Source organism: Oxyura jamaicensis, chromosome 12 (assembly GCF_011077185.1).
Source record: "Oxyura jamaicensis isolate SHBP4307 breed ruddy duck chromosome 12, BPBGC_Ojam_1.0, whole genome shotgun sequence".
Lineage (NCBI taxonomy): Eukaryota > Metazoa > Chordata > Aves > Anseriformes > Anatidae > Oxyura > Oxyura jamaicensis.
In genome coordinates, this window is record NC_048904.1 from 6,283,978 (window position 1) to 6,298,971 (window position 14,994).

Consider the following 14,994-nt stretch of genomic DNA (forward strand, 5'->3'; position numbering starts at 1 on the left):
TTTTGTGATCTCCCAGTTGAGAAGCCAGAGGTACGCAGCACTACCTCTCCCCTCTGGTGTGTGACACCGTGTGGGTTGTGCCAAGAGAAAGTGAACTGAGAGCCTGTGATGGCCACAGTTGAATATGCACATAGTACAACTGAGAAGATCCCAGTGAATAATAATGATACGTAGTTCCTTTTAGTCAATGCAAGTGAATTCCACATAATTCTCTTAAACATGTGCCTGTCTATAACTACTACTGTGCCTTTGAGTCCTTCTCTAAAACATACAGTACCAATTCCTTGATGAAGAAAAGATGCCCTGCTAAATCAAGCTGTAGGCGTCTGCATTCCGGTGCACCCAAATCTTGGCATTCATGCACGTTTCTGCTTGCACAACATCAGCTAGCCATTGCAACAAGTCGTATATCTGTCTCTGGAGAAGCGTTCAGAGCACTGAAAGCAGACTCGGTGGATTATGCAAAGTTTAGCATCTGAGGTAGGGCACTTTCCTACAGATCTGCTGTACAGGGTGAAGGGTTTCTTGAATTGTGCCACTCTTACTTCTTGTAGCTCCGTGCATGTGGTGCACAGACCCTGGCCAGCAGCCAGGCACCCACACAGCACCTCACTCCCCACACCCTCCCCGGAATGGGAAGGGAGAAGAATAGGAAGAACAAAAGCACAGTTTAATAGATGAAGGGGAAGTGGGGATGACGACACAAATAACACGAAGGAAATCACTCACCACCTCCCACAAGCGAGCTAATGTCCAAATCACCCCTTCTGTCTCTAACGCAATTATTTTTGCTGAGCATCAGGTTGTAAGTGGGGAATAGCCCTTTGGAGAGGTTGGGACAGCTGGCCTGGCTGCATCCCCTCCTGGCTTCTTGCCTGCTCCCAGCCTATCTTCTATGAGGGCAGAGCGGGGAGAAAGAGACAGCCTTGACACTGCTCAGCACTGGCTAAAACATTAGTGTGGTATCAGTATTGTTTTAGCCACAAATTCAAAGCATGGCATCACGTAGGCTGCTATGAGGAAGACTAACTACAGCCTCGCCAGACCCAGTGCAGTGTAGTGCCCCGTGTGTCCTCTGCTGGGTGAGCTCTGAGAGTGCATCCAGAACAGAGCTTTTAAAAGAAGTAAGCTACACTCGGTGCAGGTGATGTTTCCAGTCAACTGCAAGCTTGAATCATCTGATCTGCTCAGGCAGATCCGTATGCAGTACACACAAGTTTGCCATCCTGCGTTTCAAGATCAGGGGAGAATGGCTACAGGATTTTTTTTAAACACAGAAAATAACCCAGCAGGGTTATCTACTCAGCAGGTTGTCATGTGTGCTTCTTTTCTTTTTTTTTGTATTTTTGTGTGTGTGATGCTACAATTAAGCCTTACCGAAGCAGGAGGCCAGCTGTTTAAGGCTCTTTTGTTCCCTCCAAATCCTGGCTTTGTAAGGTAGAGCTGAAATCCAGAAAAACTTGATGTGTGTGTCTGTGACCTTAACTTCAGCAGAACTCCTACAGATTTGAAGTTTTGTATCCATTGCCTTGCTCTCTGCCTTACATGGGTTCATTTTGCCTTGTGTAAGCATGTTATCTTTGTTTCTAGTACCGGGTCGTGGTGCCAATGATGGGGGCCATCTCAGATCTGTGTGAATCACTCTCCAGAATTTCTGGGGTTCCTGCAGAAAATGTAAGGAAAAATTTTAACACAGTGATTTTGATAAATGTTTTTTCCTTCTGGAAGCATTTTTGATGTCTTAGCTTTTAAGTGGCTAATAAGCTGGTTCATACGGTTCTGTCATTATTCCAGTAGAAGTTTGAATGCAGTTTTTAACTGCAAAATAAAATAAATCATTAAAAAATGTCTGTATTCTGTTCAATCCAGCATTTCTGATAGTGTAGTTTCTTAGTAGTGTGAGGTGTTCAGCCTGTTTTGGGTCCAGCTGCCGTTGGACATCCTTTTGGTAACAAAGGGATCAGGTGAACTTTTTATAACGTGAATGATTTCATAAGTGATGGGGAATGTTTTCAGGATGCTAGCGTAGCACTTTGTTTTATGTCAGTTAATTACAGATGTGAGTGATCCCTGCTTAAAATCATAGCCTGTTGTCACTCCGATGTTGAGACTTGTGCTGTTGTTTCTACCAGCCTGATGAGCAGCTGTAGGAACTGCATCTCCTTGATACCTCTGTAAAATCACTCTGATGCTTGCTTTGTTTTTCTGATCCATCTTAATGAATACAGCCAGTTAGCTGCTGGTGCTGTTATAGAAAATGGATTACTGATGACAGATATGCTGAAAAACCACAAGAATGAATAAACTGTTGCTTTAATTTAGTTTCCCTAAGTTTATGTAAATATTTATTATAATCTCATTGCAAATATCACTTGCTGTTCTAGATGGTGGTGACAGACGTGTATAATCATCGATTCCACAAAATCTTCCAAATGGATGAAGGTTTAAATCATATCATGCCAAAAGACGACATCTTTGTGTGAGTAAAGTGGGAAGATGCCGTGATGCAAAGAATGTTACAGAACATTTGCTTCAGTTTCAGAATATAAAACCTGAACCTTTCATTTTTCTCAAAACCTAAGCCTTCCTGTAGACCCTTTCCACGTGGCTCCTGCTTTTGTGCCTCAAGCCTCTAACTTTATGCTCCAAATCAGTTCAAAGCCTTGGAGGTCATGTTAGAATAGCATCAAGGCTAAGCTGTTGCACTGTGCCTCTGATAACACCGATGCAGTCGTTACAGCACACAGCTAACCATGACTGGAGTTTTTGATAGACTCCTGACTGGTGCTTACTCAGTTTGTTGTGTCCGACTGCAGAGGACTGTGTAGACTCCCCTCGGGGGTTACAAGTGACTCCAGTGAAGCTGAGGATTTGGTTGTGCTTGTTTGGTATACACGTGGTGAATGAGATGACTTAGCTATCTGGGAGGAGAGCAGAAGTGGTGTTCCTCTGCTGCAGCTGAGCAATGGAAAATAGTGCGTGTGAAATGTAAAACATACTCTGGGGGCTAGCAGCTGAACCTGGAGCTTGTGAGGTCCAATTCAGACCTTCATAAGGAGTCCTGTCTTTCTCACTTGAGAATATTGCAGAGCAACAATGCTGTTTCTAAAAAATTCTGCTGGTCTGAAGCCCTGCACTAACATACTCTGGCACAACGTGCACCTTGCACTGGGTGGAGTGCGGTGACAGTCTGCTTGGTGCTGTTCTGTTGTGCCATCCGCTGTGACTGTGACCTCTGCTGAGAAGGAATGGCTGAGTGTTTCTGGAAGTTCTTGTCGTACCGGTTGGTTTCTTCAATAACATCTGAAGGTGAGGCTGGTTAGGGTGCCTTGGAAGGACATTTGGTGTCTGTGAAATCCATTTTGTTACGATACTGTAATGCATTAGGTTGCAATCAAGCCTTTCTCCAAAGCTCATACAATGTAGAAAACACAAATGTAATGTTACGGTGCTCTTTCCTTAGTCCAGCACGGAGAATTGCCCAGCTGCCCCTTGGGATTGTTCCTGTAACTTTGAGGAACTTGGCAATTGCAACAACAACAAAAAATTTCCCTATGTAATGTGTTATTCCTCCACAGAAAACTGCTGTGCCTTCATTAGCTCTGCTTCTGGGTTGCCGAGGAAACATTAGCTCAACTGCAGCCCCGTTCTTTGCAGTGACCGTTTCCTCGTGTGCAGGCTTAACTGTAAATGAGGTCATGCTGCGTGTGAGTCATGGCAGGGAACTGACCTGGGCTAAAAATAACACTACAAGAAAGAGGAGAGGCAGCAGGAGGAAACTTGGCTAATCCTTTTTTCCACATAACCCTCTTAAGATGTTTTCTGCACTACGGGGCAGAACAAGCAGCCAGGCAGGCACCAGAGTGGGAATTAGGAGAAAGCCGTGCACCAAAACTACTTGAACAGATGATACCACCAAGAAACAGTAATGTAAGATTGCTTACTAAAACCCAGCCTTCTTACTGAAAGGAAGTACCAAAACATGGCAGAGAAGCACTTGTTCATGCAGAACTCTTTATAAAATCACTTCATTAAGGATATATGAGAGATTTAGGGTACATCAGTTCTGCGTTAAGATCCTTACAGGGTGGTGCCGGGGAGCAATCCCAGTAGGTCTTCAGTGTGTGATTTTTTTGATCTGCGGTTCCAAGGGATTCTCCAGTGGTTTTTACCCTTCTGCTGTTACTGCCTTGTAGATCTTGAGGTGTGAAGGTGGTGGGAATGTAGTGGCACTGGCAGGAACTCCGAATCTTTGAAAATTGTCACAGAAAGGATTCAGTTGAAAATAAGAATAACTATGTTAATTTTTTTTCATTGAGCTCTTCCAGCTGACATACTGGCGGCCCTTTGGCATTTTCCTTCACTTCTGAGGCTTCCATGGGTTACCTGTTTGCTTTTTTTTTTTTGATCAGAAGCAAATGCAACTGACTTGTACCTGTCACTACTGTTCTTCTCGGGGTTGGACTCAGGCACTAAAATGTGCATTTTCTTTGTGGTCCTCTTCTCCAAAACCAGCACACAAGCAGCCCCATTTATTCCTCTTGTGTTGTTGGGTTCGGGTTACTTTGTTCCTTCTAGCCTCGTTAGTTTAGTGTTCCTAAAATTTCCTGCGTGTTATGTTCTAAGCAAGAAAAGAAGCTTGTCCCCCGTGTGCTGGTTGGGTAACACTCAGCATTCGTTTGCCTTAGCTGTGCTGGTAGAACCGTGGAACTAGAGGAGGAGCTGGATCAGGATACGGGTCAGGTCCCTGTCCAGTGTGCTGTGTTGCTCTGTGCATGGCTGTGCTGGTATAGATGGGGAAATGGCCCAAGAGCGGCACAGGGTATGATTAAACAAATACTGCTCAGCTGCTCCTCAGTCTGTAGTCCTAGTGGTACGCTTCTGGTGGAAGTTATCAACGGGGACTGCAAAGTGTTTACAGCCTTCCTGAAGATGCTGTGTGATGCTTCATTAATGAGTGAGACATCAGGCGGCGTGTGTTTTGCTGCCGATAACTTCAAGGTTTTCTCATATCCGAGCAATTTATTTATGTGCTTTCATTACATGCAAACATCTTGCTGTTTATTAAATGGGGGAGTGAGAAATATTTCCAAATATCTCAAGTCTTTCAATTCGTCCACCTGTAAAGAGCAAACTTGCTACACTTGAAACCAGAAGGTATGTAATTGAAATCACGTATAGCTGAGTAGTTCATTGCTCTCAAGTCATTGAAGAAGACTTGAGTGCCCAGTAAAAGTATTTTGTTCTTTGGGCTTAAATTAAGGCCACTTCTTCAGAGAAGTGGTGCAAAGACTTGCATCTTAGGACTTGAAGCATGGCTCTGTGCATCTTCCTAGTCCACAAAACCTTTAGCTTGGAAAAGATCCTCTTGGGCTGAGTGGTGATGTAGTTAGGTGTATAACCTATCTACACTGTATAATGCATCCCTCTTCTGTTCCTGAAAGAAAACTATCTTTGTGTTGATTAATAAGGGGAGCAGCTGCCTCCTATTAGAAAGTAGGTGTAATGTTTTTACAGCTACAGCAGTTTCACCTAAAATTCACAATTAAACGATCGCTATTCAACCAGTCATGCTAACCCATCAAGTGCTTTTTAGCAGTAAGTTCACAGGAGTGTATTACCACAAAATAAACCTCTAAGCAAACATTCTGTAGTGTTAAATTGGCCTGAGAAGGTAACGATTGATTTATATGCAAGGAAGAAAAACTCCGTTAAGCTGTTTGTCTACCATGTTTTGAAAACACTATTTTTCCTCAAAATTTTCCTAGGAATCACTAAAGTTCCTCATGTAATAACAAGAGTAACAGAAAATAAGAGATTTTTAACATTGATAACTTCTGTTACAAATCAAAAGGGGAATCTGCACCATCTTAGGACACTGTGCCTGCAGTTCAGCAAACCTGAGTGAGAAGTACGTTAGCTTTCATTTGGGGAAAAATCAACTAGAGAGAGGTCTGGTAATCATGGTATCTTTTACATAGCGTGTTCTTAGGTACTAGATGCTAACCTAGGGTGGTGTATGCAACCCAGGATATGATTGTTGAGGACCATGGACTTGTTTGTGGCTTACATTAAGGATATTTTCTAGAATCAAAAAGTCTACTGTACTGAAATTTGTGATACTCACTGTCACAGATACTCAAACTCTTTCCGAATTGATGTTTCATCGATACCTACACCTCCTTGTCCCTTTTATGTGCTGACTCTGTTCTTGTTTCCCACTAACATCCAGTGGCAAGACTTCCTTGTTGGCAAATTGTAACGTGTACATCTCATCACTATGTTTGAAGTCATTGAAGTTAGATGGAAAGCTCCTTTCACTAGCAAGAAAACAAAGTGCAAGTAACCAAGAAATTCAAAATAGATTTTAATCAGTACAGCATATTCAGAAATAAGTTCTTAGACGTACATTTCAGAAACTTATATTTAAAAGTTGCAAACTGATCAGTGGGTCCTTTGTGTTTTTTTTTTTCTTAAGTATTTTGCTGAGTGTTCTCACAGGTCTCTTCATCTGTTCCTTCCTTATCTCCATGCCAAGGGAATTATGAGAAAAACTGTGATAAGCTGAAGGCAGCACCCTTCCCTGCCTCCCACCAGAGTTTGAATAATCTTTTTTAATTGTGCAATATTTTCCTCATTTGAAAAGTATTCCTCCCTTCCACTGAAAAAGGCAAAACAAGGTGGCGGTAGTGACTGTCTGCGGTGGTTTGCTAGAGCGTGAGCAAAGAACGCAAAGGACGAGTATGCAGTAACTGGGGGAGCTGTGGGGCCCCAAGGCTCCGATTTCACAAGGAGCTGCATCCAAAGTGGGTTTGTCTCGTGCCTTGCTCTCCTTGTCTCCATCTAGAGAGGTTGCCGGACAGAGACCAGCAGAAGGTCTTTCACTTTGATTTTGCTGGGTTCGTATTTTACATCTGTTCCTGCTGGGCTTGTGCAGAAGATGAGCTGCTGTCAGCTGAGCAGAAGGAGCAAGGTTGTTCTTTCCTAGCTGGAGCATCATTTCATGAAATTACCTCTTACAAATAATGTGGTATAGGAATTGAGGCTGGTAGCTACCACTCTTAAGTTGACTCGGGACTGTCAAGCTTCAATGTAAATGGTCAGTCTCTGGCAGTATTTTCTCCAGGTTTGTTTCACTGAAAGCAGTAGGCAGACCAGAGTTTGCATGTGGAAGCAATATCCCTGTTGCTTCGACAGACTTCTGATTCTAGCGTATAGTGCGCTAGCCAGCGGGCAGCACCCGTCTCAGGTCAAAATTCAGTCCCAAATCTAACACTCTAATCTCGGTTCAAACATCGAGTACCGTAGAAGGTCTGTGCCTCTGATACTGTTTGTTTCGTTTTTAAAAATAAAAAATGGCAGTACTACTGTTAGAATTTGTGTCTTGCTTTTGGCACCAGTGTCTGCTATGACTTACCTTTGAATTTAGGTCCCTGTATTAGGTGGTTACCGAGCAGAATCTCTTTCCTTGAAATGCTTTGCTTAAAAATATCACTGAGCAGGAACTTGCAGAGCATGGAACAGGAACAGTATCGTAGCTGGGATGTACTCTGTTTTACTTAGTTGGATTGACAAAGGAAGAGGTCTGTTGGCACAGGGATTTTAGTCTGGACTGCACTGTTGAAACAATATTTGTGAAATACGCAGTACATGGGATGTACAGAATTGATACCGGATGGGTAAGATGTATTTTTCCTTTCAGCTGATCTGTTTCTGGTTTATTGATTCTTGTGGTATATTACCTGTTTGCTCTCTGATAGTAAAACCTCTTAAAAAAAAAAAAAAAGAAAAAAAGAATAATTACTGGACTTTTAAAGTGATAAGCATTCCAAAATGAATCTGGCTCCATTTACACAAGAGGACAACATTGTTGTTTTTTTTTTTATTCCTCCAGTGGAGAGGGATTTGGGACTAGAATTCTCCAAGCCCGTTCTATCACAGGGCCTTGTACTGATCTCTTCCTCTTCGTGATAGGCTTGGAAACATAGTATAGTCCTGATGAAAGATATATTAATATTTAGCATCAGAGAAGAGGTAAGATACTTGCTGAAATAAAGGGTTTTGATATAAGGAAGGTTGCTGGCATGACACATGGAGCTGTGCAGCCAAAGAACAGTGGGACTAGCACACTTAGTGCAGCATTGTAAATGTTTGTCTGCAGTCATGATGGTACTCTGAGAGGACAGGGAGTTCTGTGGCAAATGACCAGAAAGTCACTTGTGAAAAGGTGGTCTGCAAATCAATTTGACAAAATCATTTCAGTGTTTGTGCTGAATGCTCTCATTCTCCAGGCTAAGCAGAGAGCAGCATTCAGCACGTAACCAAAACGCTTACTATTTCTTTTTCTTAGGTTCCATGAAGTGCGGCCCCACTAGGACCTCCGGCTCCCGCTCCAATGTAACACCCCCGCATGCACCATGCTGGTGATATCACATCACCCAGGGATCCCGCTGGAGCTCGGAGCCGGCCTACAAGGGGTCAGGTAAGTGCTACTGGAAAGCAGACTCCACGGCCCACTGCTATATGGGCACAGCTCTTAGTATTTCTTCTTAGTTCCTAAGACCTAAGAAGAAAAATGTTTTGGTTGATAAACCAGATCTCCCTGTTCTCTTAGCCTGGCTAATGGAGCATATAATGCAACGTGTATTGCTTACCTTGATGAGAGTTGCACAAATTGATTTGCAGGTCACCTTTAACCTATAAAAGCGACATATTTTAATAAAATATATTTGGTTTGCCATACGTACTATGTTTTTTTTTTTTTCCTTCTCTCACAATATGCTGTGTTTTATGTTTAGGTGGTCTTGAAAACCATGATTGGCTGCAGAAAGGTCAAGCTTGTTACTGTGAAGAGCTAGAACAGTTATTGCTCTGTTAGGTCAGCAAGGCAGCTAGCCCAGTAGTTTTGTGGGAAATCTGAAATGCGTGAGACTGTAGCAAGCTAATCTAGGAAGCTTGTTCTCAGTTGTTTGCTTGTTTACAAGAGTTTGTGTCCCTTCCAGTATGTGTTTGTGTTCTTTAACCTTTAGAAAAATCTTACTGGTTGAGTACCCTCATCCTTTTTAATCCTGCTCCTCTGCACGACTTGTAACATCCTGTGACAGACTTGTACGGGGCAATCTACCTGTTGTCTAAAAATGTTTTACTTTCAGTTTCATATCCCCCCAGTTCACTTGATTGTGTTTATTCTCATGTTATGAAAGAAATGAAAGAAAGTAAACAGATTAGGAGTATCTCCATTTCCCAGAAGAGATAGAATACGTGCTTTGTTTTCCCTCAGCCTTTTTTTCTAGGCCTCTGTTCATTCTTATTGTCAACTTCTGAAAATGCTGTAATTTCACAGCAGCGTGTCTGGGTTGATGTGGAATGGGAATCCTGCTTGGGTGGATCTGTTTGTCAGCTTCTTCAGTAGCATTTTCCTACCCTTCTCTGTCCACTTACAAAATGTGCTCCTTTTCTTGGTTGTTGCTGTGTACTGACCTGTGACCCGCGCAGTGTTTTCCAGCGGTATTTAACATTACATCCCAGTGCTTTGGAGGGAATGTTTGAATAAGGCACTGTAGTGTGTGTGGGTAGGTATGTGATAAGTATCTGTGATAGCTAAATGCCAGGGTAATATATCTCAGACTTTCTTCTGCTTCACATTGCCCTGCCGTGTCTTTCCTGTAGTTTTTCATGTTCCTGCGCTCTTGCTTAATGTTAATTTGCAAAGGATCAGAAGTTAGCTACTTCCTTGCTTGGTGCTTCCTTTCTGAATAGTAACCACCAGCCTGAAGCTTCCTGGTGCTCTTTTGTCAGGTTGAAGGCTGGTCAAGGCCATCCCTGTTTACTGGTGCTTCACTGAAAAACATCTGTAAACAGCTGTCATGAATTATAAAGGGAACGTTCAGTGTGGTAGCTGGTGAGCAGATGGCTGATGTATGAAACCATGTTGTGTAATCTGGTGTAGTGTCATCTTCTATTATTTCAATCAAGTTCTAGGGTACAGAAGTACAGTTCATTGTCATCTAATTCCCTCTATTAGCTCTGTAGGCTTCCTTAAAATATGGATAAAGTATTTTATTAATTTAATTGATTTTTTTAAGTAGTCTTTTTGAAGAGATTCAGAAAGTGATCCTGATTCTGATACATCTGCCTGTAATACTAGAATAACAGCTGTTCTGCAACGGAGTAGGTAGAGGGGCACTCGAGTAACCAAGCTGGGATGTTCTAGTAAGAAGTTTGCAAGATGCTGCCTTGAGGAGTGTTGTAAGGGTACAGCACGCTGGCTGTTCATGGTGGATGACACCTGTGTGTGGCTAGTACTTAGCTTTTCATTGTTTCCCATCTGTTCCGTCACAGAGGCAGGATTTCGTACAGGACCTGCGTGAGGATGGAGTATAAATGGGGGCTGCTTTAATCAGCAGCGTAGGTGGTGTGAGAGGCAGTCACCAGAATGCTGAGGAATGTGTACATCTTGGGCATGTCGTGTACCGGTCTGTTTTGTAGGAGACCAGCCTGAGGGTCTCACAGGACCTGGAGTTAATCATCGGTGACACTGAGTATTACGGTCGTCTGTTATTTAAACAGTGCTAAGTAAAAGAATTCAACTCTTTGTGGTGCTATTTCTCAGGAAACTTCAGAAGATGCAAACTGTATCCAGTGCTGTTGGTTAACTGAATAGCATCGATAGCACAGAAAACCTCAGCAGTCATTGTCATTGGATTGTTGTATGCACACTTGCTTTTGGAGGGCTATGCTAGTTGCTAGTGCTCCTGGAGGCTGGGATGAAACTCTCTGAAGGGATATTTTTCTTCATGCTTTTTACTGACATACATAGACTCAGGGCAGGCCTCAAGCTGGGATCCAGACTTTTTTTTTTTTAATAGAATGAAGTAGAACTGCATCTCTGAAATTGTTCCACTCCCTGCTCTGCAAGGGTGTTCTGAACACAGGAGCAAAAATCTGTCTCTTGGCTCTCGAGAGAAAGGAAGTGGCTTCTCTAATGTAAGAGAGCTGTTGAGAGTTGGTATGTCCAGATATGTGACTGTGGTTATGTTTAGTGGCATCTTTCATGAAATATTTATTTTTCTTTTCTGAAAAAAACTTTTCAGTTTTAATGCAAAAAAAGAAATATAAGCCTGGGACAGGTGACTCACCAAGTTAAAGAGCAGTATGACTTAGCATTCCTGAGATCTCATAAGTACTTCCTAATGAATAGTCTCAGAAGATATATTGGTGTGAAAAATGCAATAGTGTTGGGCCATGTAGTTTTTTTGACACTTATAAAAGCGAATATCTGATGTTGCTGTTTCACCCAGTAGCACAAGCTGTGTCTGTTTTCTCCCTGCTTTCTGGAGCTGTTTGTTTTCATAGAATCACAGGATGATTTGGGTAGGAAGGGACTTAAGATCTAATTCCACCCACTCTGCCATGGGCAGGGACACCTCCCTCCAGCCAAGGCTGCCCCCGGCCCCATCCAGCCTGGCCTTGGGCACTGCCAGGGATGGGGCAGCCACAGCTCCTCTGGCAGCCTGTAACAGGGCCTCACCGCTCTCTGAGTGAAGGATTTCTTCCTGGTATCTCATCTAAATCTACCCTCTTTTAGTTTAAAGCTGTTACTGCTTGTCCTACCACCACACCCTCTGATGAGTACCTCCCGAGCTTTCCTGTAGCTGCTGTTCGACATGGGCAGGCTGCTGGGAGGTCTCCCCAGGGCCTTCTCTTCTCCAGGCTGAACAGCCAACTCCCTCAGCCTGTCTTCATAGGAGAGGTGCTCCAACCCATTGTTCGTCTCTGTGATCTTCCTCTGGGCTCACTCTAGTTAGTACATCCCTGTCCTTCTTGTGCCGGGGGCCCCAGAGCTGAGTGCAGGCTCCAGGCTGGGTCTCATGATAGCAGAGCAGAGGGGGAGAATCCCCTCCCTCGCCCTGCTGGCCATGGTGACTTCGGTGCAGCCCAGGATAGGGCTGGCTGGCTGGGCTGCAAGCGTGCATTGCTGGCTCGTATTCAGGCTTTTGTCTACCAGCACCGTTGAGTTCTCTCCAAGGCTGTTCTCTATCTCTTGTTGCCCAGCCTGTATTCCTGTTTGGGATTGCCCCAGCCCAGATGCAGGACCTTGGCCTTGTGCAACTTGGCCTTGTTGAACCTCATGACTTTCACCCAGGCCCACCTCCCCAGCCTATCCAGATCCCTCTGGATGGCATCCCTTCCCTCCAGTGTGCTGACCACCCCACACAGCTTGGTGTCATTGGCAAACTCACTGAGGGTGCACTCAATTTCACCATACATATTACCAGCAAAGGTGTTAAATATTACCACTCCCAATCCCAGCCCCTGAGGAATTCTGTCACTGGTCTCCACCTGGACATTGAGCTGTTGACTGCAACTCTTTGAGTGCAACCATCTGCACGGTTCCTTGTCTGCTGACTGGTCCATCCATCAAATCCACGTCTCTCCAGTTCAGAGACAAGGATATCATGGGGGACAGTGTCAAATGCTTCATACAAGACCGGGTCAGCCACATCAGCTGCTCTTCCTTACCTGTGAATGCTGTAACCCCATCGTAGAAGGCCACCAGATTTTTCAGGCACTATCTGCCCTTAGTGAAGCCCTGTTGGCTGTCACCAGTCGCCTCCTTATTTTCCATGGACCTTAGCAGAGTTTCCAGGAGGATCTGCTCCATGATCTTGCTGGGCACAGAGCTGAGACTGACTGGCCTGTAGTTCCCTGGGTCTTCTTTTTCTCCCTTTTTAAAATGGGGATTACGTTTCCCCTCTTCCAGTCACTGGGAATTTCACCGGACTGCCGCGGCTTCTTAAATGTGAGGGAGAGAGGCTTAGCAACTACATCTGCCAGTTCCCTCAGGACTTGCAGATGTATCTCATCAGGTCCCATGGACTTGGGCACTTTCAGGTTCCTTAGATGGTCTCAGACCTGATTTTCTCCTACAGTGGGCAGTTCTTCATTCTCTCAGTCCCTGTCTTTGCTTTCTGCCCCCTGGACTGTGTGGCTAGAGCACTTGCCAATGAAGACTGAGGCAAAAAGTCACTGAGTACCTCGGCCTTCTCTGGGTCCTGGGTAACCAGGTCTCCTGTTTCCTTCCGGAGAGAGCCCACAATTTCCCTTGATCAATCTCCCTTTATCGATGATGTACTTGTACAAGCCTCTCGTGTTGCCCTTGATGTCCCTGGCCAGAATCAATTCTGTCTGGGCTTTAGCTTTCCTAACCCGATCCCTGGCTGCTCACAGTGTTCCTGCATTCCTCCCAGATTACCTGTCCTTGCTACACTGTCTGCATGCTTTCTTTTTGTGCTGGAGTTTTGCCAGGAGCCCCTTGTTCATCCATGCAGGCCTCCTGCTGGTTTTGCCAAGCTTCCTGTTTGTTGTGATGTGTTGCTCTTGAGTTTCAAGGAGGTGATCCTTGAATAGCAACCAGCTTTCTGGGGCTCCTCTTCCCTCCAGGGCTTTGTCCCACGGTATTCTGCCAAGCAGATCCCTGAAGAGGCCAAAGTGTTCCCCCAAAGTCTGGGGTAGCAAGCTTGCTGTATTCAGAGGGCAGCAAAGAGGGAGCACAAAACTCCCCCATTTCCTGCTCACTGCAACCAAGGCTGTCCTTAAGTTTCACATTCCCCACCAGTTTCTTCCAGAAGGCTTTTGTTGTGTTTACAGTCCTTGGATTTTTCTGTGGATATTTCTTGGATTTTTGTTTCCCAGCCCTTGTTTTCCTGAAGCATTGGCTGGTCAGTGGTGTGGGCCCGGGCTACTAACTGTACAAGAGGCTGGGGGAGTGCAAGACCCAAGGTATTGGGAGCGTTTCTGTCTCCAGACAGAACAAACGCTGTTTCAGGGATTTAAAAGTTCATTTAGTGTTTTTCACTGATGCCATGGTTTGGTTGAAACAGCATCTAGTTGTCAGGGTAGTTGGGGACACGAGTGACAATATGGGTGTAAATATAGGAGGTAAAGGCAGAGGGAAGGTGACAGTTGAGTAGATTGCAGGTATGTATCCTGTGCCACTGTGGGCCGTGGGAAGTGTTCAGGAAACATATCTTTGGCACAAAGGCACGGAGTACAACCCTTTTTGTCCCTCTCAGGAGAACATGGTGGAGAGAGCTGTTGGACTGAGTTAATGTTGGTTCTACCTGCTGTGCTTCTCGGCAGCACTAATAACTTGTGGAAATACCTGTCTTTCAAACAGATACGAAGTTTGCAAGCCAAGTGAGGATGGCTCAGAGTACATCACTCTCTCCGTTTACTTTCGGGAAAAGACAATGAGGCAATCCAGCAATACTTCAGGCACCGTTCTGTTTGGGCAGCCACTACTGATATCTGTGCCGAAACACAAGCTCACTGTGGATCACTTGTACGTTGTAGTTTTGGAGCAGATCAGGTAAGCCACGTCTACATCTATTACCTGTGCAGAATTCTAGGGGATTTTTTTTTTTCCTTGATCTGTTTGTGGAATACCAACCAGCACTTGGATTACAAAAGTGTCTGGAGGCCGTGAGGGCATCTCAAGGTCCTGTTTTTCTGGGCTCTGTAGAAGCGGGGGCTGTAAGATGATGATACTGGTGGTGGTCCCAACGGAAGTTACCTGCCTGGTGTTGCAAAACACATCAGGAGCAGAACTTGGGAAATGTTTTGAGGGCTCTCCTGTGTCTCCTTTGATGGGCCACCGTAACTTACTTTGATGCTGCTTCTACTACCTGTAAAACTTGGTACAAGCAGTGAAAACATACTGATTTTTTTGTTTGTTTGATTCTGAGAGCTCCCAGTGTGTGGATGCAGGTTTGCTGAGGGGAATTGGATGGCAGGGACTGTTATCACTGGTGGTGGAGAGGGTGCAGTTGTTCTGATGTACAGGTTCGTTATGATTGTGTGATAAAAATATTACCTCTGTTTAGTCGCTATGTGAAACTCCCATTGGCAGAAGAATACTCTACGCCCTGCCCGGACAAAGGAACCTGCAATGGCTCCAGCAGCGTGGCTGAAGGTAAAGTCTATCAAAATTGT

At 44.5% G+C, this 14,994-nt stretch overlaps 1 protein-coding gene across 3 annotated transcripts in view; it reads left to right on the forward strand.

Annotated features, from left to right (window-relative positions):
- USP4 (ubiquitin specific peptidase 4) overlaps nt 1–14,994 on the forward strand; it is a 44,954-nt gene that overhangs the window by 20,737 nt on the left and 9,223 nt on the right. For 2 of the 3 annotated variants that reach the window (XM_035337555.1, XM_035337556.1), the window contains 4 exons: nt 1,591–1,674; nt 2,385–2,479; nt 14,180–14,371; nt 14,886–14,974. In XM_035337555.1, coding sequence (XP_035193446.1) covers nt 1,591–1,674; nt 2,385–2,479; nt 14,180–14,371; nt 14,886–14,974 — 460 coding nt within the window. Of the gene's footprint in view, nt 1–1,590; nt 1,675–2,384; nt 2,480–8,350; nt 8,483–14,179; nt 14,372–14,885; nt 14,975–14,994 lie in introns of those variants that run through there. The other variant, XR_004754081.1, reaches the window with a different exon arrangement.